The sequence below is a fragment of the Penicillium mononematosum genome, assembly GCF_028829835.1.
Source record: "Penicillium mononematosum strain IBT 11891 chromosome Unknown utg000002l:1.0-8112719.0:1.0-8118358.0, whole genome shotgun sequence".
NCBI lineage: Eukaryota > Fungi > Ascomycota > Eurotiomycetes > Eurotiales > Aspergillaceae > Penicillium > Penicillium mononematosum.
Genome location: NW_026643272.1, coordinates 2,421,212 through 2,444,572, shown reverse-complemented (window position 1 = coordinate 2,444,572; position 23,361 = coordinate 2,421,212). Strand labels below are relative to the sequence as shown.

General features: G+C 48.5%; 10 protein-coding genes across 10 annotated transcripts; 5 read left to right on the top strand and 5 right to left on the bottom strand.

Annotated features, from left to right (window-relative positions):
- Positions 1-142: 142 nt before the first annotated feature.
- ccg9 (putative trehalose synthase (Ccg-9)) lies at positions 143-2,513 on the bottom strand (the record flags this gene model as incomplete). Its single annotated transcript, XM_057289468.1, has 6 exons — positions 143-858; positions 910-1,019; positions 1,080-1,544; positions 1,603-1,878; positions 1,934-2,346; positions 2,409-2,513. 6 exons carry the CDS (start codon positions 2,511-2,513, stop codon positions 143-145), a joined length of 2,085 nt encoding a protein of 694 aa, XP_057150670.1.
- An 811-nt stretch (positions 2,514-3,324) lies between these two features.
- N7519_002689 (ADP-ribosylation factor family protein) lies at positions 3,325-4,059 on the top strand (the record flags this gene model as incomplete). The annotated part of the gene is made up of 4 exons (XM_057289467.1): positions 3,325-3,418; positions 3,478-3,783; positions 3,839-3,951; positions 4,018-4,059. 4 exons carry the CDS (start codon positions 3,325-3,327, stop codon positions 4,057-4,059), a joined length of 555 nt encoding a protein of 184 aa, XP_057150669.1.
- Positions 4,060-5,487: 1,428 nt separating this feature from the next.
- Positions 5,488-6,053, top strand: N7519_002688 (uncharacterized protein; the record flags this gene model as incomplete). Its single annotated transcript, XM_057289466.1, has 2 exons — positions 5,488-5,664; positions 5,724-6,053. 2 exons carry the CDS (start codon positions 5,488-5,490, stop codon positions 6,051-6,053), a joined length of 507 nt encoding a protein of 168 aa, XP_057150668.1.
- A 327-nt stretch (positions 6,054-6,380) lies between these two features.
- On the bottom strand, positions 6,381-7,690 carry N7519_002687 (cobalamin-independent methionine synthase II family protein; the record flags this gene model as incomplete). Its single annotated transcript, XM_057289465.1, has 3 exons — positions 6,381-6,952; positions 7,007-7,423; positions 7,471-7,690. 3 exons carry the CDS (start codon positions 7,688-7,690, stop codon positions 6,381-6,383), a joined length of 1,209 nt encoding a protein of 402 aa, XP_057150667.1.
- Positions 7,691-8,575: 885 nt separating this feature from the next.
- Positions 8,576-11,029, top strand: N7519_002686 (F-box domain protein; the record flags this gene model as incomplete). Its single annotated transcript, XM_057289464.1, has 3 exons — positions 8,576-9,628; positions 10,018-10,200; positions 10,259-11,029. 3 exons carry the CDS (start codon positions 8,576-8,578, stop codon positions 11,027-11,029), a joined length of 2,007 nt encoding a protein of 668 aa, XP_057150666.1.
- A 303-nt stretch (positions 11,030-11,332) lies between these two features.
- On the bottom strand, positions 11,333-13,931 carry N7519_002685 (putative PHD transcription factor; the record flags this gene model as incomplete). Its single annotated transcript, XM_057289463.1, has 2 exons — positions 11,333-12,291; positions 12,344-13,931. 2 exons carry the CDS (start codon positions 13,929-13,931, stop codon positions 11,333-11,335), a joined length of 2,547 nt encoding a protein of 848 aa, XP_057150665.1.
- A 311-nt stretch (positions 13,932-14,242) lies between these two features.
- Positions 14,243-14,428, bottom strand: N7519_002684 (uncharacterized protein; the record flags this gene model as incomplete). The annotated part of the gene is made up of 1 exon (XM_057289462.1): positions 14,243-14,428. One exon carries the CDS (start codon positions 14,426-14,428, stop codon positions 14,243-14,245), a length of 186 nt encoding a protein of 61 aa, XP_057150664.1.
- A 3,158-nt stretch (positions 14,429-17,586) lies between these two features.
- N7519_002683 (uncharacterized protein) lies at positions 17,587-18,021 on the top strand (the record flags this gene model as incomplete). Its single annotated transcript, XM_057289461.1, has 1 exon — positions 17,587-18,021. The coding sequence occupies one exon, from the start codon at positions 17,587-17,589 to the stop codon at positions 18,019-18,021; it is 435 nt and encodes a 144-aa protein (XP_057150663.1).
- Positions 18,022-19,468: 1,447 nt separating this feature from the next.
- On the top strand, positions 19,469-21,440 carry N7519_002682 (sigma-70 region 2 family protein; the record flags this gene model as incomplete). The annotated part of the gene is made up of 2 exons (XM_057289460.1): positions 19,469-20,228; positions 20,284-21,440. The coding sequence occupies 2 exons, from the start codon at positions 19,469-19,471 to the stop codon at positions 21,438-21,440; spliced, it is 1,917 nt and encodes a 638-aa protein (XP_057150662.1).
- Positions 21,441-22,147: 707 nt separating this feature from the next.
- Positions 22,148-23,044, bottom strand: N7519_002681 (uncharacterized protein; the record flags this gene model as incomplete). The annotated part of the gene is made up of 4 exons (XM_057289459.1): positions 22,148-22,333; positions 22,386-22,506; positions 22,559-22,609; positions 22,671-23,044. The coding sequence occupies 4 exons, from the start codon at positions 23,042-23,044 to the stop codon at positions 22,148-22,150; spliced, it is 732 nt and encodes a 243-aa protein (XP_057150661.1).
- Positions 23,045-23,361: the final 317 nt, after the last annotated feature.

Genomic DNA, 23,361 nt, shown 5'->3' with positions numbered 1-23,361 from the left:
ATGATACCCCTGCTACTTTTAATGTTAATTGTGTTTTGATATCTACTTGCATACAAATTGAGTATTGCCTGTCACACGGTTCAGGTTTTGTCTGTATGTACAAACTGCTAATGATTGAAGGAGAGCCAAACAAAAAGTACAATTAGCCCATCTGCTCCACCTTGACTGCACGTTTGAGCTGTAGCTCATCCTCTTTGTTCGGGGTACCGAGCTCTTCAAATGCCATATCATCGATCCAACGTTCGTTGGGCCTAACAGGCTCGCCACGCGATAACTTGGAAGCAAGATAGAGCCAGTCGAGAGCATTCCCCACTGTACTCACTTCATCACTTATATTATGGATGCCGTACTCCGACATGCGGGCATACAGATCGTGATCCGTCCAGAGCTCAAACAAGCGCTGCGCCACAGCATCTGTATCGCCAACATCAACCAGGAACCCGTTCTTCCCGTGCGCCACCTGTAGCGGGATACCGCCGGCACGCGTGGCGATGACTGGTTTGCCTTTGTGGATTGCTTCGGAGACTTTCACCTCGAAACCTTCGGATGTAGACAGTTGCAGTGCGATAGTCGCCTTGGAGAGAATGGCGTTCAGGACTTGGTCGCAGGGCCGCACCCGCATCGCGCAAATGAGGTGGCGGATATGTGGGACTTTCGTGTCCAGATAGTCGATTATCTCGTCGTAGATGTGCCCTCCATCCGGATCATCCACTGACCCGTGTCCACAGATCAGTAGCTTGGGAGGGACCGTATTAGGCGTTTCGGCGAGTAGTTTGTTGTGGAATTTCTCGTAGGAAACTAACACATCCTCGATACCCTTTGACGGGTCGAACCGTGCAATCTGGACGATATATGAATCTATTCTGTGTTAGTTTCACTGAGGAATCTGATCCTGGTTCTGCTACTAACCCTCGGGCCATTGGATAGTTGGCATGTCCGCATTGCGACAGCCTGAGTTGAAGATGCGGCCATAGTGTGCAATGTCCCAGTCTCGCATAGACTTGTTCAGCCCATCCAACCTATGTCCCGGTCAGTGAGATGAAAGATGAGACCAGATTATCAGACTTCTCAGCTCTTACCAGTCAGTTGCTGCAGGCATATAGCCTACTATCTCTGGAGGCACATTCCGCGGCACAAAGGCGCTCACAGGGTGACTGATAAAACAGTCGGCATGTTTAATATTACCCCATAGGTATTCCCAGGCCTCTGCCTGCGGGGATTCAGGTATCGCAACCAGGTCACTTCGAATTTGGATGTGGCTTCGAAAGATGACTGGTCGATTTGGAGCCAGTTTCTTTGCGATGGGAATGAGGCCTGGCATCTGGGGATCGTCGACGACTACAACATCTGCACCTCCTTCTGACGGTGCAAGCAAAGGCCCACCTGGTCGGGTCCAATATCGCCTGGCATTTTCCTCAATCCACTCCTGCAGGAGTTTCTTGTTCTCTGGTGTTAAGCGCTCGTCTGGACGGGCAACACCTTGCAGGATATTGTGGTTCGTTTTGGTTACCCTGAAGACCCCCGGCCGTGGCTTCGGGACGTACCTGCAGCATTGCGTTAGTGTTCATTCTTGCAACGATATAGACACAGGAATAGACACACCATTTTATGTCAGTGCCTAGACAATTTGAAAAGCGCAAAAGAGCATGCCGCATCAAAGCCACACCACCACCCTGAGGCGTGGCACTGAAAAATGCGATTTTGACATTGCGTTCTTTCAAATCGGTGGCATAATGTTGCGTTGCTGACCATGTTCTATCCGAGACAGTTTTCTGGAAATCACTCAGGTCCGCAAGTTGCACATGGTAAGCTGTGTCCACTTCCACGAGCCCGAGGTAGCCCACTTGTAGCAGCGGCGCGTTTTCCGGCCCAAATAACCTGTATATGATTAGACGCAATGACTCCTTCATGATATCGAAAGGGACCAACCAACCTAACACCTTTTCGTGCCATGGACTCAGCCTGTTCGTCGATGGTTTTTTCATCCCATCCAGCAGTTTTCGAGGCGCTGTCCTCGGTAGGCTGTTCGACACTAACTCTATCTATTAGAGTTACGTTCGACAGGACCAATGGAACAATGTCGAGCTCTGCCCAAAGGCGAGGGCACAGTCGAGGGCAGTGCTTTGCAACATGCCCAGGCATTGATATCCCAACAATTTTCTCCAGATGGTTCTCGGAATACTTCTGCAGCTCGGAAATGACAAAATCGGTGGCCTCCTCTGCGGACACCTTGTTTGGGAACTGCTTCTCGATGAAGTCCAGTAAGTACGTAGCGTCGCGGATTGCGATTGCTATAGTTGGTGTGAAGTGATCTTGAAAGTCGCTGGAGATACCAGCGTAGATAGACTAGTATCCCTGTTAGTATTGTCAAGGAGTGGCTTTTGCTGCTACTTCAGAGAGGTTCATACATCTGACGGCGGCCCTATCCAAGCGTTGCGCTCGTACTGTAGCGACAGTCGACGCTGCTGTGTGACTGAGGCATGGCGTTCGAAGCTGTGTTCTTCGCCGGGCATGATTCTTAGAAATGTCAAACCATTGGAATTATTCACGAACTGGAATCAAGAAAGGTGCTATCAGCTATCAGCGATGTATGATAACCACGGGAGTGACTTCATGTCATGACGTAACGACAATTTTAACACGTGAACTAGCTCTTAATGGGCGTCTTAAGGACACTGCTTCAAAATTATGTAACTAATGCCATCTTTTAATAGGACACTAACTAAATTGTATGTATATATAGTAGAAATGTAAGTGTCATTGAGTAAAGTTTTATACAAGAGGTGAGATGCTGCACTATATACAATCGGATAATAGTTCCTCCGGTGCCTTAGATGATCCTCAGGAGGTAAGGCCACAATCTGGGCAACCATGGTCCGGGTTGCAATTTTGATTACATTGCAGATGTGTTTTGATAGACATAACAAGTTCCACTGTCCGTGCCATCAATCTAGCAATGGATAAAACCAGTTCAAGGATGATATATGTGAAACAAAACACGAGGATGGAACTTCCAAGGTTCCAAGGTTGTCCCGTGTACCTCGTGGCCCGGGGATGAGTAAGCTCAGCCCAAGCCCCTTTTCTAGTGTTCCCCCCGCCTCAGGGAAATTAGATTGAAGATCACGCACCAACACACCTTCTTTTCTCTTTTTCCTATCCATTCGTTGGCGGAAGTGTCATTTCAATCGAAGTCACCTTGTACGGAAACTGTCTAGTGTCTCTCATTCTCTCTCTCAAGCTCGCAATTCATACGCGGGTCGCAATTGTTGATATTCCTCCAAACAGCTCCTGAACACATCCGACACCGCGTCAAATCCCGCAAAAATGGGTGTACAAGTATCTAAGATGATGGGGAAGATCTTCGGGACCAAGGAAATGCGTATCCTCATGTTGGGTTTGGATGCTGCTGGAAAAACGAGTATGATCCCTTGGACCTTACTCTAGAACTCGGTCAAGATTGGCTAACATTCCTGCCAGCAATTCTTTACAAACTTAAACTCAGCAACCAGGACGTGACTACCATCCCCACCGTCGGATTCAACGTCGAGAGTGTGACCTACAAGAACGTCAAGTTCAACGTCTGGGATGTCGGTGGTCAGGACAAGATCCGACCCCTTTGGAGACATTATTACTCCGGTACACAAGGATTGATCTTCGTGGTTGACTCCAGCGACACCGCCCGTGTGGAGGAGGCTCGCTCGGAGCTGCACAAGATCATCAACGACCGTGAAATGAAGGATGCTCTGCTTCTGGTGTTCGCCAACAAGCAAGATGTTCCTGGCCGTGCGTATCTCCTGTTCCTGGAATTCGATGGACCCGTCCGCTGACCCACTTCTAGACTTGAGCCCGGAGGAAATTACTCAGCAGCTTCAATTGACTAAGCTCAAGGACAAGCTGTGGTATGTTGCGCCCAGTGTTGCAACAGATGGAACAGGTATTTTCGAGGGACTTGTAAGTCGTATCCCTAACCTATCTACTTGGGAAATTTGCCGTCTAACCTTGATATCCTCTTGCTAGGCTTGGCTCTCAAACAATGTCAAGACCCAGCCCCAGAAATAAGATGCACCGCTGTGATTTCGAGAGGCGCTCCTGAAGCAGCTTCGTTGTACAACATCTCGCATTATCAAGTGTTTTGCTATTTTCTCTTCATGTCCGTGTTTTGATGACAAGACGACGCAGCATTTGGGCTTTTGTTTCCTCGGTATTTTCTTTCTGTTGGCCTTAGTTATCTCGTTTTTTTTTCCCATTGTTTATCTTCACTTCTATGATATCCCCTCTGTTCTTATATGGGCTTGTTGGGTCCAATTTAATACTCTAATTCCATTGTGCTCTCCCAGCGTTGTTATTGTTTTTACACGGTCAATTGTGGATGCGCTTATGCACATAATTGGCTCCAGAGGAGACAGACAAGTTCTGGCATTGGTTATAGAAAATTGAAACAAATGACATACTTCTGATTAAAGCGCTTGTTGAAATCCGAGTCTCATTGTTTCCACGGAGCCAACCTCCGCATTAGATCCAGATATCCATATAGCCATGGATCAATTCCAACCCAGTCAGCTTGTTTCTCCCGCTACCTCAATATGACGACAGCGGAGTTTGTTCCCCGTCATGGGCAAATATAAATAGAATGATAGTTTAGGGTGGACTCTTGCAAGAGATTCTATCTACAATACTGAAAGACTGCCATACTCAACTCGTCAAGATATTCAACTACACCACTCCAGCGCCTGACAGCACCACTACCACTATCTCCATTTACTCCAACATCAGCAATGTTTCGCTACAAAAAAGGAGACAGAGTCAAGTACACACCGGTCGGCGGTACGATGCCCCCTTTTCTGTAACATACATGTCCAAAAACGAACCATCTAACAAAATATACTAGGACCAGAATCCAGAACCAGCAGAAGCGTTGGAATCGTTCGTGATTGTATGGGGGGGGCCGTAACTCCATAGACGACGAGCCGCGCTATAAAGTCGAGAACATCCACACCCACAAGGCCTCCTCTGTCAAGGAGGGCAACATCGAAGGGACCGGCGGAGTAACCCGTTCGTCTTGTTACTCCGGTGGGAAATACATATTTGACTAGCATACTAAATTGAGCTGAATTGCTATGTCCAGGGATTTCCAGTAGCTCAAAATAGTCACGTATAAGTTGTCCTAAATCAACATTAAAGAGAATGTTGTTTATATCGAGGCCTTTCGGTCTCCTGTCTTGTAATTAGCAAGTGATATCTCTTCAGTAGCAGTGCCTGAATGACGTAGAAATGCGATAAAGAGCCCAAACAGAGATCCCTGCACATTTGATCCGTTTGATTGGTTTCGTCATCTGACGCAGGCCATTATTTCCACTAACAAAACCCAAGTTTGTCAAGAACCTCACCTTAAATTGTCTCTCTACCACAGGTATTACGGTATTACGGCAGGTATCCCGGGTAACAGGCATACCCAAAAAGTATACTGATTCCTGATACTCCTAGACGATGAGCGACTTTCCACCACCAGGGACTGTCATCACGACAAGGGGTTTCAGAGAAGTGTGCCAAGTTGATGGACGTACATACTTCAGGAAGAGGGATGCACAAGAGTGGACCGAGGACACTTCTAACCCGGAGGAGATGAAGCCACCCGCCGAAAACCCCAATCTCTATCTCTATCTCGTCCAAGAAGAACAATCCCCAGAGAACCGAACCATTGGGCACTCTTTCTTGCCGACGAGAACGAGCCTGAGTACGGCTATGTCTACCAAGTCACCGGAGATGCAGAGAATATGAAATACGACCCGTCCACTGACAAAATCAATGTCGTGGACACTGGACTCACTTCCAATGTCTACTGCCTGGCTGTTGTGTCCGAGGATCAGGCTAGGGCGGCGAAGCTGGTGAAATGGGCTGCGGAGCAGGAACCTCCTCCACAAGCAGAGAATCGGAAGTCTGTTACGGAGAATTGCCAGGGGTGGACTGTGCGTGTTATCGCTAGGCTGGTTAAGGAGAAAATTGTTATGCAACAAAAGCTTGAAGTCGCAAAGTCCTTGATGCAGGCTGTTTGAGGAAGCCAAAAGGCTAGTGCTGCGTCTCTTGTCTCATGTCAGCAGACAGACCGTTCGTTGTTGATTCATACACTGCGATGAGAGGAGAGAAGACAAGTGGACTGCAAAGAAGCTCGTTGACTACGTTCAAAATAAAAGACATGTGCTCATTCCAACAAATGTCATAACCTTCGTGCGAAGTATCTAGTTAAAAAAAAGAAAAAAACCGTGTAATACCAAAATTGCAAGCCCTGTCACATCCCTTGACAGTAAAGAGGAGAATGGTATACTCGATCAGAACATTAAAATCCAAAAAGAAACTTTATTGTTTACGACTCATCGCCAAGTTTAAGCCTGGTTAGGCCAGATATCATTGGCAATATCACGGACCAACTGCAGTTTGTTGATCATGCCATCCCAGTCGATAGCATTACCCTCCCGATGGGAAGCAAAGCCACACTGCGGACTAACACCGACCTGGTTAAGTGCAGCATCCAGGGAGATGTTGTTGCCCTCAGCGATGAACTTAGCAGCATCAATGACCCGCTTCTTCATCTCTTCCTTATCCTCAAGCTTAGCAAACTTGCTAGTGACAACACCCAGGATGACATTCTTGTGGGTGGGCAGGAACTTGAGGGGCTCGAAACCACCGGCGCGGGGGGTGTCGTACTCGAGGTAGTAGGTGTGGACGTTTAGCTCTTGGAAGAGCTTGATAGCGATTCGGTCATAGCCGCCCTCGGAGAAGTGGCGACTGCCGACAAAGTTACCACGGCAAAGGTGTACGCCGACGTGCATATCCGCCGGCAGGTTCGCGAAGCAGTCGTTGTACTGCTTGATATACTTCTCGAACATGGTGTCGGCGGAGTACACATTCAGAGGGTCCTCCTTGAAGCCAGTGAGGAACTTATCAGAGCAGAAGTCTGAGTGAAAGGTTAGTTTAGTCAATCGATATTGGCTGCATGGGAACATCTTACAAGCCAGGTTGGGGTCGTCGAATTGGACGTTACGGCAGCCGGCTTCATACAGGATCTGAAGCTCGGCTTGGTAGGCCTTGGCGATGTCGCCGAAATAATCCTCATCGTTGGTGTATACAGACTTGGGGTAAGCCTTGCCCTCACGGTAGCGCAGGTGGTACCAGTTCGGAGCTGCAAGAGTGATTTTCAGGTTTCCGACCTCGTCGGCAGGGACTTGGCTGGCGAGGTACTTGAACTGGTCAACGTAGGTGCTACCAACATGCTTGATCTTGCCGGTACAGATAACGCTCTCACCGGGCTTGTGGCCGGCCTCCAAAAATGCGGCGATATCGGGGGCATAGGGACGGAAGTCATCCACGTCGACGTTGTTGACCTCCTCGAACCCGTCCAAGCCGGGGAAGAAAGTACCCCAGAACACTATATCTGTCAATGTGACTCATTTAAAAGCTCTCTGGATCTCTTACTGTGACGACGGTACTCGCCGTCAGACATAGCAGCGTAGCCAATCTTCTTCTGGGTCTCAACGATGGCGTTGATCTCCTTGTCTTCGGAAGCGGTCAGTTGCGACTCGGGGATCTTGCCAGCCTCGAAGGCGAATTTGGTTTCCAGAAGCTGGTCTGGACGCAAGAGAGAGCCCAAGTGCTCTGCACGGAAAGGGGGACGTTGGTGAAGTTGAGGAGTCATTGTGAACGGAGTATATAGATTGACTGCGAGAGTGAGCGTTGTTTCTATAAAGGTCCGACAGTATCTTCCCTGGCGACCTACTGAACAAGTAAATGTGAGAAGAAAGGGAATTTGGGAAACGGGTAATTCAAAAGAGGGGCATGGCATTGCATTGCCATCCCATCCGAGCTCTACAACGTATCCCGCCGTGATAGGCATTGCCCCACACAACGCAGAGGCTCTCCACATTTTTGGCTGATTCGACTTGGCCTGCGGCTTCCTATTTGTAGTTTACTTGTTGATCTCCTTGTTTGGGGTAGACTGTATGTGGACTGTATGTGGGACCATATCAAGCAATTGTTCATCTAGCATACATATTAAAGAGCCTATATGGAGGTAAGTTGGTACAGGATAATCCATACAATGCGGGGGGGGTCCTTGGCAATGGAACAGTGAAATTCTCCCACATTATTCTAATAATCCATCTAATAATTGTCATAATACTGCAAATGTACTGTGTATCCTCGGACATATCTCGAATCTATTAGAGTGCACGGACCAGGTTGCCCGCTATTATACATTCCCGAGGTGTAGTCTCTTGTTATTGTATCTATTTGTGTCTAATCCTTCTTCCTTTTCTTTTAACAGAGCTCACACACAATAACTCTCATTGTGTAAAAACCATTGGAACCTTGGAAAGACCACCCGCTGAGTCACCGATTACAAAGAATTCAGTGGAGCCACACCTGCATCGATTGGAGTGGGGAAGCCGGCACTTCACTTTCATTCCCTCAGCCGACGACTACTTCCATCTAGTATACCTAGGTACTGTCATATTGGGCAAAGAACTGGATATCCAATTGACATAGGAATGTGGGGCGAGGCTCTAGACATGAGCAATTTGCCATGTCTGTGCCAGCGTCTCCATTGGAGCTCCTCCCCAATGAGCTCCTAGACCAGATTATCTCCTACTTATCCACAGAGCCACCGTCATTTGGACAATTACACCATGCACCCAGTCTGCAACTCACCCAGTCTCCAACAAAGGACCTCAAGCATCTCCAACTGTGCTCACGGCGCCTATTTCAACTTGTACGGCCTCAACTGTTTACTCATGTCCGGCTCAATCTGCATGACGAACCAGACTTCTACTCTTTTATGGCCAAGTCGGATCTTTGTGCATATGTGACATCTGTCGTTGCAATTGCGGATCAAACCCCAGATGGTCAGGTCGACCCGTTTTGGTGGCGCCGAGTCCTTCGCTATCTAGACCCTCGCCGTGTTCTAGTAATAGGGCCGCCAGTCTTCATTGGCAACACTCTAGCTACCCCGATCAATGATGGGCACCATTGGGCATTTGATATGCCCCTGCAGATCTTACTTTTGGAACGAGAGTGCAAGCCTCGTGACCCATCCCAACTGCCTGACCTGGAGACTTGTACTAGTCTTCTAGCCTCACGACCCTGGACATCGATGACCTTTAACGAGTCATCTTCTCTGAAAGCATACAACCACTACGAGTATTTCCTTTCCTGTGTCCCTTCCGTCCTTGCAGAATGGGGTACAAATGGAATGCGCGGATCAACCCGTACGCTTCAACGCCCAATCGACCTGCCAGCTCTCTTACGCGGCCTCACATACTTTTCCTACACGGCTGTGTTTCCATTTTACAATCACTCTCAACTTGTACTGGATGCTGTCGTGAGGATGCGTCGTCTGCAGCGACTTGACGTGCAGCTGGCTCCTGCTCAAGATAACCATATTACCGAGCTTGAACAACGGGGGTCAATGGATCCTAATGATCCGTGGATGGAACTCGCAACCTCGTACTCTCTGGTTGGGTATACTGTGAATAATCTACCCTGCTTGAAAGAGTTTAGGTGCGGCGACCTGCACGTGGAGCCCATACGGCAGGATCTGTTGGCCATTTTGGACGAGGCCATCGGAAATGGGGGCTGGGTACATGATGGGCGTGGGGTGTGGAGGCGAGGTTGACCAAGGTTTCCGCATAAATGTATCTTTAGCATCTTGTTTCCCATCTATTTTCGTCATATGTGCAATTTTTATTCCATAAGCGAGAGCAATATCAAACAATATTCCGACTTGAACGTTCAAGTACAACATAGAGGCGATCAAACTGAGGGCAGCTCGTGGGTGAGGCTAGACCAAATCGGGGATACCCACTTCCGCTTTTGTCTCCACCATCGCTCTTCGCTTCTTGTATTTATATCCTGATACCATATCCATAGTAACTGGACGAGGCTTCGTATACGGAGATGGCAAGCGCGCCGAATATTTACTCAGCGGAGCCTGCATTCCCGGTCCTTGCTGATTCTCTACTCCGACAGTCAGAGTCAACGGAAAATGCGGCTCCTTCAAATGAGACACCCGCCAAAAATGACTGGAATCTTAAAAATGATTGGAAACAGGGTATTCAGTCATCCAACGAAGCAGTCTTTCGGTGCGGGGTTGTCCTCGGCTTCTCCAGGCTGCGAATGAGAAGCAACGAAAGCAACGAATACATCGCACAGGTATGACTGACTCAATACCACTCACTGTACATTGTGAACGAGACTAATATTACCATAGATTCCTCGATATCTTCTCATAAATCAACTACGGAGTATCCATCCATCATCTGAACCGAGCGCATTCATTATCCACCCCCGAAGTTTCGAGGCCTTTGCCCCAAGGACTCTACTCAATGAGCTGCAGTCCTCTTCCCATCAGCAGCCCGGTCTATCAAGAGATGATGCAATCCGTAAACTGGACTCTGTGCAGTTACTTCCTGTACACAACTTCACGAATGCCGCACAGGCCATCGGTAAGGTCTCGGAATCGCTGCACGAGATCCAAGAAAACAGAGAACAACAGATAAAACCGACCGACGCAAGCCCATCCACCCACAAACCCATTGTCCTCATTGTTGCCGGCCTCGATACCCTAACCGAAGGAGTAATTCGAGCGTCGAACCCGGCCCGGGGTGCAGCCGTTCTGACAGCTACACTCCGCACCTTGACTCGTCTGTCTCGTGTACATGCCTCCCATCTCTCCATCATTCTTGTCAATACCAATGGACTGGGGACCATGAATCCAGAGTGGGATAAGAATCAATCATCGACAGGAAACACTACTACACATGGACATGGTGCTGCGAGGCAGCCGCTCGAAGATGGCATCCACTCCATCTTCCATTCGGATATACCCTCCCTGTTCCCTACCTTGCTCATGAAGACGTTAGACCAAGGCATCGATACCCATCTGTTGCTTTCTGATTTGAGAGGAGCTCAGATAGTCGAAGTGATCAAAGATCGAGTTGGTACGAGTCTAGGCAAATGGGGAATATGGAACGAGCAATAATGGTATACCATTTGCCATAATGCCGCTGTCAGAAAAAGATGACCTTGATCGATCTCGATGCAACTATCCATACTCTTACAAAAATAATCTTAAACATGACAGATCCACCCTGCAAAGCGCCGCTTTGTATGCAATTGGCTAAAAAAAAATCCCAGCCACTACCATCCTGCTATATTAAAATCAGCAAAATACGAACTCCAGTCCATGAGCTTTTTTTTCGCCTCTCCGCAATCAAGGGGTATCAAGCTTTTGTTTTGCGGAGTCCGACTGGCCATGGAAGACTTGAGAAAATCCATTCGGCATTCAAGCCTGGTTATCCGTCTCGGCCCATCGTCTCATCACACCGCGTTCCACCACAGACCGAGCTTCCTCCTCACACTTGGCGAGGTCCTGCTCTGCCGTTTCCTCCTCAAAGAGAATATCCTGCTGCTGCACTTTGACCCACTGCTTGTGTCTCTCGCACCGCTTCTTAGTGCAGACACCACGCGTCCAGTATGCAATATCGTCATCACCGTCACCGTTCATCGCCGTGTCCCCGTCTGCATCGGTACCAGCCGAGGAGCCCACAGCCAAAGCTTCGGCTGTTCCTTCCGCAAGAGCTTTCTTTCCAGCGTCGGAGAGTCTCCATTCATCGAATTCTTCATCGGACCACGAGAGCCGCGAGTCAAATCCACAGATGTCTTTCCATCCGCCCTTCGGCTCGTGCTGCTTCAGCTTCTCTACTACGCCCTTGGCGCGTGGCTTGAGAAGCGAGACGAACGTTGTGCGTGCAGCAAGCATCTCCTTGCGATGAAGGAGCTCGTCGCGCTGTGTGCGCAGCTTTTCGATCCTCGCAATCTCATCGGGCGAGTATTTCATGCCATTGGCATGGACGTCGACTCCTAACCACCTGCCACTCTGCGGCTTTGATTCGATCTTGACTCCAGCCTTTTCTTTCTCGTCTACCTGTGGTGGCGGGGAGATGATGCGATCTCCGAGCTTTCGGAACTCTTGTGTAGACGCCACACCCATAATGGCAGCTTTCAAGTCTCCAGCCGTAAGAATGCCACCCATGCTACCCAGGTCTTCGAAAAGACCGTTCGTCTGACCGGCACGCTGTTTAAGTTGCCGAGCTTGTCGACGCATGAATTCGCGGCCATGGTCATCGCAGCAGTATTTGCTGGGGGGCTTCGTTTTGACGCGCGCCGGTTTCCGACACTCGAGCAGCCGGCACATCGGTTTCCATGTTGTGCATCCCTTTCCTTCACTTGCGCACTTCGGGCCTGGTGTTTTGAAGTTAGTTTTGGAAATAGAGTTGTCTTTATTGACACTTACAGATATACCGCTCGATCAAATCCGCATCTCGAGGATCGATATTGACGCATTTCCCATGGTACCAGTCATCACAGTCACCATCGCACCCGATCATCCACGTATGGTTATCAGGTCGGCGGCAGATACAGAAGATCGCATTTTCATCAAAGCTGTCAGAGTCGTCATTTTCCTGGGCGGTAGTTTGTTTGGGCGCTTTCTTCTTCTTTTGTGGCTTTTTCTTCTCCTCGGGAGGTGGCGACCCTGCTATCGAGGCAGAATTTTGCTTCTTGGCGGGTGTTTTGCTAGCCCGGGAGACTGGTGTGTTGGACCGCCGCCCATCAACACTGTCTGCGTCAGGGTCATTCACCTTGCGCTTCTTGGCGGCAGGCTTCTTCGCAGTTCCTTTTTTGGCAGTGCTTGTCGCGGGCTTTTTATTTGCTGGTTTGACAGAATTTGCTGGGGAGGACCGGTCGGACGATGATGCTCTTGATGTCAGCCCGTGCTTGAGGTTCGCCACTGTTTTGGACGTCGCGTAGTCGCCCGTGCCATCGAGACCTAGTGAATTTGTGTCCAAGTCGTCGCTAGCTGGGAATTTGTCGAGGGTAGAGCTTGTCGGTTCGGTTTTGACTGAGGGCAGGGGTGTATCTTGGTTGGCGACCAGCGGAGGGCCCTTACTGCGGTCGTAGGCATCATCATAGAGGTCGGTCCAAGTCACACTCTTCTCGGAACTAGCCACCCCATCTTGAGGCGCAGGCTCAAGATCCCTGAAGAGGCGGTGGACCTTCTTAGCTCTGATAGTGCCAAAATACCCGCATTGTCGCCAGCCAGCAAGCCCCACCACCCGGTTATCCTGCACAATGATATTTTTCGGAATGAAGTTGTTGTGTGTCAACGATAGTAGTTCCTCCTTGGTTTTGTCTGTGAATAGGATATCTCGTTCGCGAGGTTCGACGGAGGGCGGGTTTTGGGAATTGAGTTCACGGCATACATAGGACGGTTCGTCTGGGGGAGGATCGATTGTTCCGAGCCGTTGGAGGATCTGGCGACACTGGTTTTTGAAAACCTCGATCTGCTCCGTGTCGAGGTACCTCCATGCGACTTCCAGGGAGACGCCCGCAATGCGAGACTCGATTGTCACGTTCCTCCCCTCGATCGTCCCACAAAAGTATACCACGGGCACTGCAACTCCAATCTCTCTGAGCGGATCCTCTGCCTTCTGCGCCGCTAACAGTTCATTCGCATTAGCAGATGAGTATCTCTCAGCCGCCGCTCCATCGGCCAGTTCGCGATCGACCCGAATAATTATGCTCCCAGCCGCGAATGCCTCCCTCGGTCCTGAAAGATTGAGTGAGTATTCCGGGGTACAGTATTGCTGCGCGACCTTCTCCCAGAACGCATTCACGGCCGGGTCAGACTGATACCAGTTCATGAAGCGAGGGGTGAAATCGTCGGCGCGGGGTGTGTAGCGACCATACTGCGCGCTCTGGGAAAGAAACGGGTCATCACTGGGAATGCGATCAGGGTTGGTTTCGTAGGGGTTGGTTGTGGACTTTGTGCCCGCGGAGCCGTTCACGTGGTTTGCGCTGGCGGTCGCCTCCATCTCCGCCATAGCTGTCACAAGTGGAGGGGAAATGTATATTGTGCACTGGCTCGCGACAATAGCTCCGTACTAATTCCAGTTCGTATCTGTGAGAAAATAAAGCTTGTGTGGGCTCTTGCGAGGTTCAAATATGCGAGCGAAGATAGCGCGGGCAAAACTAAACCGATATAAGTTCCACTGAGACTGCCGGAGACATCATGTGGATTGCATCGAGGGTGTAGAGTCTTGCAGATGGCCTTTCTGGGTTTTTACACTCTGCGCGATCCCACTTTTGCAACTGGGAGAGTGTTGTCGGTGGTCTTGTGTTGACTGTTGAATTCTCACGGGGTTGAAGGTCGGCGCGATCCCACCGCCGATCGAAGAGATGGGGACTGGTCCAATGTCTTCGCCAAGGGTTCTTGTTCGGTGGTTATGAGAAGTGAACGATCTGAAATGCTCCCTTGAACATACAGAACGTCGATTCCAGCTTGATCAATGTCCAGTGCCTCGAGGTTTGGGTTGAACATTGTCGGAGTTGCGGATTGAGCGCGAAGGCAGCGAAGGCGGTGAGTAGGTCCAAGGCGGTGACTAGATCCCCGGACACGCGACACTAGTTACTTCACTTCTCCCACTTCACGTCTACTCCTCCATGGATAGTCCGTGGAGAAAGCATGATATTCGGGTCACCTTTGATGTTCGGTTGTCACTAATATATTTTACCAAAGATCCATATGACAAATAAAGAACATTTCATCGCTTCAGCACCTCTACTTTCCGGTACTGATGAGGAATAGAGCGAGATTTGATAACGTTCACCTTCTCTGTCTGCAAATAGGGGTTAGAAACACGCAAGACTGATATAGATGCTGCACTTTCTTCATTTTCTTCATTGCCTTTCGGTTCTAAATGCTGAAGGGTCATTGGAATATCAATAACTTGCATCATGTACCAATTTCTCTCCAAAGACTTCCACTGTCATTATACAAACTCCCTTCATCCATGAGATGCATATGTGGAGAATATGTTTTACTGCTGTGCATTGGTTTCCACTTCCATTCCATCCCATCCGCAAAGCTTGCGGGATAAATAGATAGCCATACATTTGGCTAAGTAGGTAGCCGATAGTGAATGACGGTTGAAGTTTAGCTGCATCCCGAGGCCCGTGGCAAATCGAAGCGGTGGCATACATAATTCTGTCGATGTTCACGAAAAATATATAATCAGAGACATGCAACACTATAAACCATAGCCAAATTCAAGTATTCAGCGTATAATAATGGCCATCGGAATCAAAGTAACGAACAGTCAAACGCTCTTGACCGGGAATGTGTTTAGGCTATGTCCAATCGGTTTCTTTATCTTTGTGCTTAGGCCAAATGTATGACTAGAATCACACCAGGCCCTCTTCAACATGTACTACCATTCCAAGGTAAATGTGGGCAAGGGTCTGTCAAGTCTAGGAGAAAAAGGTGTTCGACTCCCCACTGTTTCAACCGATATACCCCCACAATTATAGTAGGTTGGCGAGTGAGGCATGGTAGTTGCACATCAATGTTGTAGGTGACATATAGTAACCATTGGCAAATGATGACTGTGCTCCCCTTATTGCAGAGCATTACAATCGTCTTGCATAATGGTTTAGGATTCGCAATGGGTTGGTTGTTGAGCCCATATTGGTTTTCTTCCAGTATATAACAGGACTTTAGTGATCAGCAATCGAAGATCCTTAAGTGGTCGGATAGAGCTATCGGCCACCATGTGGCGAGACGTTTTAAGTAAAAATAGGGCTAGGCATATCCCGGGGGTAAGGCACGGGAACCATGGTGGCATGCAACGTAGTTAGAGTGCCTTGAAGGACCGGGTCAGTAGTAGAGCTAAACTTACCCTAGTATATGAAAGATGGTGTCAAAGCCACAAGAGCTTACTGAGCTAGGCAGGCGTCACTAAAGAAGTAAATAATCTTCTTCCAGCGGGAAATGCCGCGTCTTTGATAGCTTCATTGGGATTGAGAATGTCGTCGTGGGCCAAGCGGACCCCGACAAAGCGCAGGTACCTAGATGACTAGGAACTTCAGCTAACTGACGCGCTAACGAGTGCAAACCACTTTTCTTGATGGGCTCTGTACGTGGCTACTCCGTATGCACGTCTATGTCTAGCTTAAATCAGCACTCGTGGCAAGTCAACCCTTGCTCTGTAGATAGATAGTCCTGGGTGTGTTTAAGGTTCACTTCCATAGACAGGCTAGTCTTCTATTCTGTACGGAGTAGAGATGTCCAAAATGCAAAAGGAAATTGCATTCCACTTGAGTGAAAATTTACAGCCAACAGGAGCCAACCGTAAAGGAGGGGGTAGGGGCGCCACACTGTAGTCCGTAGGGGAAAAGCCACTTCAACGGACCTGTGGACCCCTAATATCACTCTTATTAGTCCCATTTGTTTACCTGGGTTAATTAAACTGAGCTTCTTTAACTAACTATCCGACTAACCCAAATACAATGTACATTTACGCCGATAGTGGAATCAGTGGGTTATCCTTGGCTTCGGATTTCCATTTGTCCCCTCTACCCCAGGCCTTGCCCTCAATATCTGGAGCATTGGTCTACATCTAGTACCTGGAAATGTTCTCCAAGATGCGTGGGACAGTTTTCCCACCCTTAAACCTCGATGGGATATCGAGTACGAAGTACTGTGTCCCTGCTTGCACCTCGATCTCACACGCTAGGCTGTAGTTTACCTGAAAATAGCTGTTTTGGTCCCCATGTCCAGGACGTTCGACCGGCTATCTTGACTAATATGTAGCAGGATAAAAAATTGGAGCTAGCTGACCTGCAGATGCAGGCTTACTGTTATCCTGTGGGCGCTATAGTAGTAACTTTGCTGCCATTGTAGGACACTCCACAATAGCATCGCAATCCACTTGGGCGATCATGGCCAAAAGTAGTATATGGTTCAGTCCCCATACAATGTTACCTTGCTTTAATTGGTATCTTCTATTTTGAAACCGTTAGATTATCCAGTTTCAGAGTATTGGGTTGAATTTCCTTGTCTATGGTCAGGTCAAACTACATGAAGATTTTCAGTAATCTTGACGATCAGCGCGGGTCCATTTTATTGGATACATATGTGTCTTCTTCACCGGAAGATAATCATATCCCGCCCTATGTAATTTGCACACATGACCTTAGTTTGTCTTCTTCGAGACATTAAAATTGCAATTGGCCCTGTAAATATCACATTGTGGGACTGCAGCGGCAACAATGCACGGTAGATAAAATACATAACCGACGTACGAATCTGGACTAGTATCGCTGCTCCTGTGGATACGGATTGTGAATCACCCGCGTTGACGGGATGAATCGAATAAAACGAAAGCAGGTAGATCCTCAAAAAGGCCGTGTCATATCCATTGTAAGATAACAAAGAACAAGCAAGGCTTTTGTTGTGAAACCCGGTGTATAAAGACTTTGATCCAAAAGGCTGCAAAAGCCATTGTGGAGTTTCGTCAAAGACTAGAAACGGCCATTGTACTTCATACAGCCCTTGCAGAATAAACCTCCTCGGGATTCAACGTATAGAAGATGCCAATTCCCTCACGTTTCTCTCATAATCCACATAGAGCATTTTTAACTACCAATCGGCCAATTGAAGAAAAGAAAGACAAGTATCGCATTTCGCTAGCTTACAGAATGACATCCGATTCTAGACTTCAAGCCAGTGTATTCATGAACGGCAGGGGCCGAATCGCAGATCCGCACGACGACATGCCAGGTTATTGCTGGGTTACAGCGCATTTGCCCGAGAGTATGTCGTGTGATGAGCAAAGTGACGAGGAGATCATGAACCTTGTATTATGCAAGATACAAATGGGGAATGTAATCATTGGTGATTGCGCCCTGCATAGCTTGGGGTTCCATTGCCTTTCATTGCCGGTGCAAGGTATCTCCGGGGAAGACGGCGAAGTGTTGGCTGACGCCGAAACTCTTGTGGAATGGTGGCTCAAGAAAATCCGCTTGGGTAAAGCCTGTCTTGACCAGCACAGTATTTTTGAGGCCACCACACGCCCCCTCGAGCACACTAACAGCCTAGAGGATGTACCTCATGGGTGGAACCAATCTCGATAACCCAATGTTCTGTACGGACTGAAATAGGATTGGCGCGTATCCGCCACTACAACACAAATAATATATTCTTTTCCCAAAACGGACATCCCGGAGTATAGCGAGTATTTGCCGTTGATCGGCTAAAAATATACCCAAGAGGGCATGTGGCAAGCGTAAAAGCAAGCGTGGGGGCGGAGAGTTGGGGATAGTCTCATAGTTTAAATTTCCCAAAGGTTCAGACTACAGGATTGAATAGTGCAGGGCACGGCGTACTCCGTAACTCTAGCCTTTATATACTCCGATCAACATGGCAGATTGTTGTATTTCTCTCTGAATACGGCTATTTCTTTGGAGTGTTCTAACATGTTTTAACTGCTATTGCATCATTCCAGCGTTATATCTAGTATAGCATCACTTCTAGCGCAATTAGGCGACACATAATACAATAAGATGAGATGATCCGCAAATTCAGATAATAATAGCGCACCTACACCGTTGAAGTCGTGAAACCTCCCGAACTTTCCCCTGCAGAGATGTCATTTTCAGCCCCCACAAAATTTCACGTTGAATTTCCTCATCAACTGGGACTCTGGATCCATTGATGTGCATAGACCCTTGCAGGCTTTTCCAGCAACAAATCAGAAACGCTGGGAAAAGTCATGCAATGCTTCGACCTAATTGCCAAGACACTAAAGAACGGAGCTCCCCCCGAGGCCCTAAAGGGGTTGACACGTGTGGTTCTCTTCATGTGGCTCTCCCAGTCCATTCAAGGTATGAAAGATTGCAAGGTACAAAGTAGCAGGGATTCTCCAAGCGAGGGAACTATATGATATATGATCCTTCTCAATATGTAACCCAACGGGCAATTTACGGGCAACAGACTGCAGACCGTCTAGAATGCCAGGTAGTCACCCGGGCACACAGATAGATCAAGCGTAGCCTAATATGGAGGGAACAACATGCAAAATCGGTTTTGGCACGGCCCTCGACCCTAAATCTCAGGGTCTCAATTCTGGTTGGCACGTTATGGCCCCAAGCTATCGAAAGGTGCATCGCTCATACGCGGTTATTCGGCCCCTGACTCGCTGCACCGTTGATCTCCACATGTCTTGACCAGCGTGCTGGAAGTTCGCTATGCCAGTCTCGTTTAGTTCGTCAAAAGAAGATGAGTGGAGAAGCATATCCCGATATCCCGACTAATGCCCTGTCTCTACTCCGTACTTATCTTCATCGTGCAGTTACTATACTCCGTTTTACGTTAGATCAAGACTCGAAAAGTCTTGCCCAGTTGTTAGTTTGGTGCGCTATTCTTGGATTCTTTTCCCTTTTAATGGACGTCGGACTCGCTCCGTGGATTATATCCGTCAAATTTCTCCATACTGTCCTTTACCCCACAAGGAGACGAGCGGCTCCTGTGTTCTGGTTACGCATACCTGCTTCTCCTGTCGTTACATACGCAATCAGGAAAATGTCAACCTCTCTTGATGAGACCAGCAATGCGCCGGACGCATTCAACGTACGGTGGCAATTCATCGACTCTTCGAACAATAGTCGAACCAACCTAACCCAAGTGAAGCGCCATGTTATGCAAGAATATATGCGCCAGAAGAAAGGCGGCACTCGTCAGAGCGAAAGTGAAGAGGAGGAACTACGAGCAAAACGTGGTAGGCCCAAGAAAACTCAGGCGAAACGAAGACCTGAGAAGAAAGCAAAATCAGACGATGACAACAATAACAATCAACCTCGAGCAAGGAGATCAACAAGAAAGCAAGTGACATACAAAGAAGACATCAATGCCGAGGTTAACTGCGACGTTCTTGCTTCGAATCCCATCTCGTCGAACCCTGCGTTGATTGAACCCAATGATGTACCCTCGTATCCCCCTTCCCGGTCATCTTCGGCCCAATCTCAAGATGTTCCTCCCCCACTGGATGGCTTCATCGATGTACATCCGCAGAGAGCTCCAAGCCATGATCTATATTTTAACAATTTCTCATGGCCGCCACAATCTACGATCTCATATCAGTTCATGCCATCACCAAATACTATGAGCAGTGATGCGCGAATTGACACATTCAACACTCTACCTATACAGTTGAACCGAAATGGTTACAAAATATTTGACTCCTATATGAACGATATGCCAGCCTCCTCCTATGGGTCTCATTACCCGTCGCCCATGGCCCACAACTGTTATACACCGGCCTTTGTGCCTGAGATAATGAAAGGTACCGTCGCATTCCAAAACAGCATTTTTGTACATACAGCTAACTCTCCGTAAAGAAGAGGCAATTAAAAATACTCTTCTCCATAGAAGTCGTACTGTCTCCGTGCTTCAGGAACACCGCTCCGACAACCCTCATGACATCTCCGATGTTGCAATAATTCCCTGCCTGAGTGCCGCGGCCTTAGAGGACTGCGATCCCCGACCAGACCACGAGGAAACAATCTGGGCACACATGCAAGCTGCACACGAGATGATACGAGCTCGTGGTGGCCCCGCTGCATTCGCAAACACTCGTATCGGCATGATGATCAACTGGGAAAACTACATCTTGCCGGGATATGAGACCCAGGAGCCCAGCTTCTTCTATGAATACAACCAACGAGCCCCATTCTCATCTGATTCAGTACCCCAGCTCACCCCAAAACCCAGCTCAATGCCATCTCCGCCATATTCCACCTCCTCGGCCTTCTCAGAAGTCTCGCCCAGTCCCGAACCTCAAACAATGCTCCCACACTCTGTACCGATTCCAGTAGATGAGATCAAATTCCAATACGAAGAATTCTTCGACTTCCTGCGCCGTTGTGAACAACTTGCCCTATACCAACGCGGTAACCCTCAATCATCGTACATAACCCGACACACCGCAGTCAGAGAAACATCCATCCTCCACCAAATCCTCGCGACACCCCCAGACGCCCAATTCACCACCTCAGACAACCGAAAACAAATGATCACCCGCTTAACAGCGTTGATGACACTCAATGCCGCGATGTGGGATTACCGCAACACGCCAGCGCGCGCAGCAATCTTCCTCGACACAATTGATAAATCCATGGTTGACAGCGAAGTCGGCGTGAATGGCTCTGTCGATGCCAGACTTCAAACACTGCTTGAATGCACTGACGGCACTTTTGATGGCTGGCCCACCAGTGCCGACGGCTTTGCTTCCGCTGCCCCGGTAGAGGAGCTCCCAGACTTCTCTCAGTACTTTCCAACTGCTACTTCGCCCTCCGCGCGTCCCTGGTTCGCTGGTCGCATGCTGAAGATTGCTCAGCGGTTGAGCCCTTTGTCGTGGTACCGTGTTAATGAGTTTTTGTTCTCGTGTTTGACCCTCCAGGTGCAGGAGTCGTGCATGGCTCTTTGGGAAGCGGATCTTCGTCGGGAAATTCTCGATGGGCCGACTACTTATGTCATGGGCTCATTGATGGAGTGATGTATAGCACTGGCCTAGACCGTGACATGTATTTTCATGCTTTCATGCTTTTATGTTTTCTACCCTCTTGTGCCGCCTAGAGAGTCCTTGTATATACCGTCGGTATCAGCTATAAATATTGTGAATTATTAATGAACTTGGATGTTGTATACGAGAGTTTTTAGGGCCCATCACGACAACGGGCCTTCGCTGATAATGCGTATACCACCTTACTCTGCCTTCGCACTTAGCTCATATCTACAAAGGTAGGATATAAATATAGTTCGCCGCTGATATGGCCTTGTTATATTTGTTTGGGTAGTCTTTTTGGTGGACCTTTTTGGTAGTTCTTCCGATGTACTCTTAGGTACGTCCTTGGATGTACTTTTTCTATAGATTTTCTTCCCTTTATTAGTACCGTTGCTAGCTAGCACGACTTCTACGTCACATACTTTCGTATCCAACACCGATGGTGTAATATCTTGGCCACGCCACCACATCAATGATCCAGCATAATGTTCAGCATATCGGCAGTCCAGTGCACCAAAAGCAGCCCGCCACATAAAACGCCATCACTAGTTACCAAATTCGAAAGGTCGTTTCCAGAACGACCCTCGTCCATAAGACAGAGATTCATTATCACACATCCCAAGAGTCGGATCTCCATTATCAGACAGGACCATATTGCAGTGTCCAGCCTAAGCACTTCGACCGGATTCACCACCAAACTAGGTTTCCATCAAAGTCTGGCCGCACGCGTCACCAAGCCAATATCGTGTCATCAACTGCACAGTGTCGGTGTTCTTCCGGGTGAAATCGTACAGCTTGGAGGCGCGGATGTTGAGGAACTTTCCGTCAAAATCAGCCTCCAGGACACGAGCATGGCGAGGACCCATAAGAGACCAGACCAGCATCTACCATAGAAAGGTTAGTAGGTTATTTAGAATCCACCATGGAGGGTCTAACCGGGGCAACTATATGCTGACGCAGCGACTTGGTCTTCAGACGAGCAGCCATGATGTCGGTAATAGTCATGATTTCTCCGCGGAGCAGTCGATCATCGGCGTTCTTCACTTTCCAGGATAACCTTGAAGTGCGGATAGTTTCCCGCTGGATAATCGGTTACTGACACAGCATACCAGTTGAACCCTATACACTCCAGTAGTTGGCCAAATCTGTAATCTCCAATCCTGTCATGAACGGTCAGAAAGCCCATTCAAAAAGACAAGGCAGCTGTGAGAGGCAACGTACTCTCGATATGCACCAGACGCTGGAGGGCTATTGGGGTACTTCTTCGATGCATATCTCCAGCACTTCTGAAAGTGGTGGGTAAGGAAAATCTCCATCTCGCGAGTCTCCCACATGATGTGATTCGGATCGGGCTCATATCTCAGCATTTTGTCCTCCTTCTCCTTCTCCGGGAGAGGCAGTTCTTCTTGGTATGGTTTGAAGAAGTGTGGACAATGCTGAGTATCTCCTTTGAGGGACAAAAGAGAATGGCGGATACCGGCCGCCTTCAAGTCGTGGGGCTCGACATGCTGATCCGGGGTTTTCTTGATCAGGTTCTCAATCCTAGCCAACGTGTGCCGACGAGCAGCCCGCTCTGATAAGAGAGCCTCATCCATCTTAAGATTGAAGACGGCTGGTTACAATATCGACCTTCTTAAGTATCAAGCAAAACAGAAAGAGAGCAAAGGATTAACGAGGTCGACGAGATGGGTTTTCTTACGTGGACGAAGGCGAAAGGGCGGGTTTTCGGCCTAAATGCCTGGTGAAATAGATATTTTCTCCCCCTTCTCAGTTTGTTGGGTATGTAGATAGCAGAAAAAGTCGGTGTGAGGCTTAATTCGTGAAAGGGACTTTCCTATATATAGGCTTTGACAACCGTTTATGTGTTACGGCTATATATATTGTACATGTCTTGATCACTTCACTACAAGCA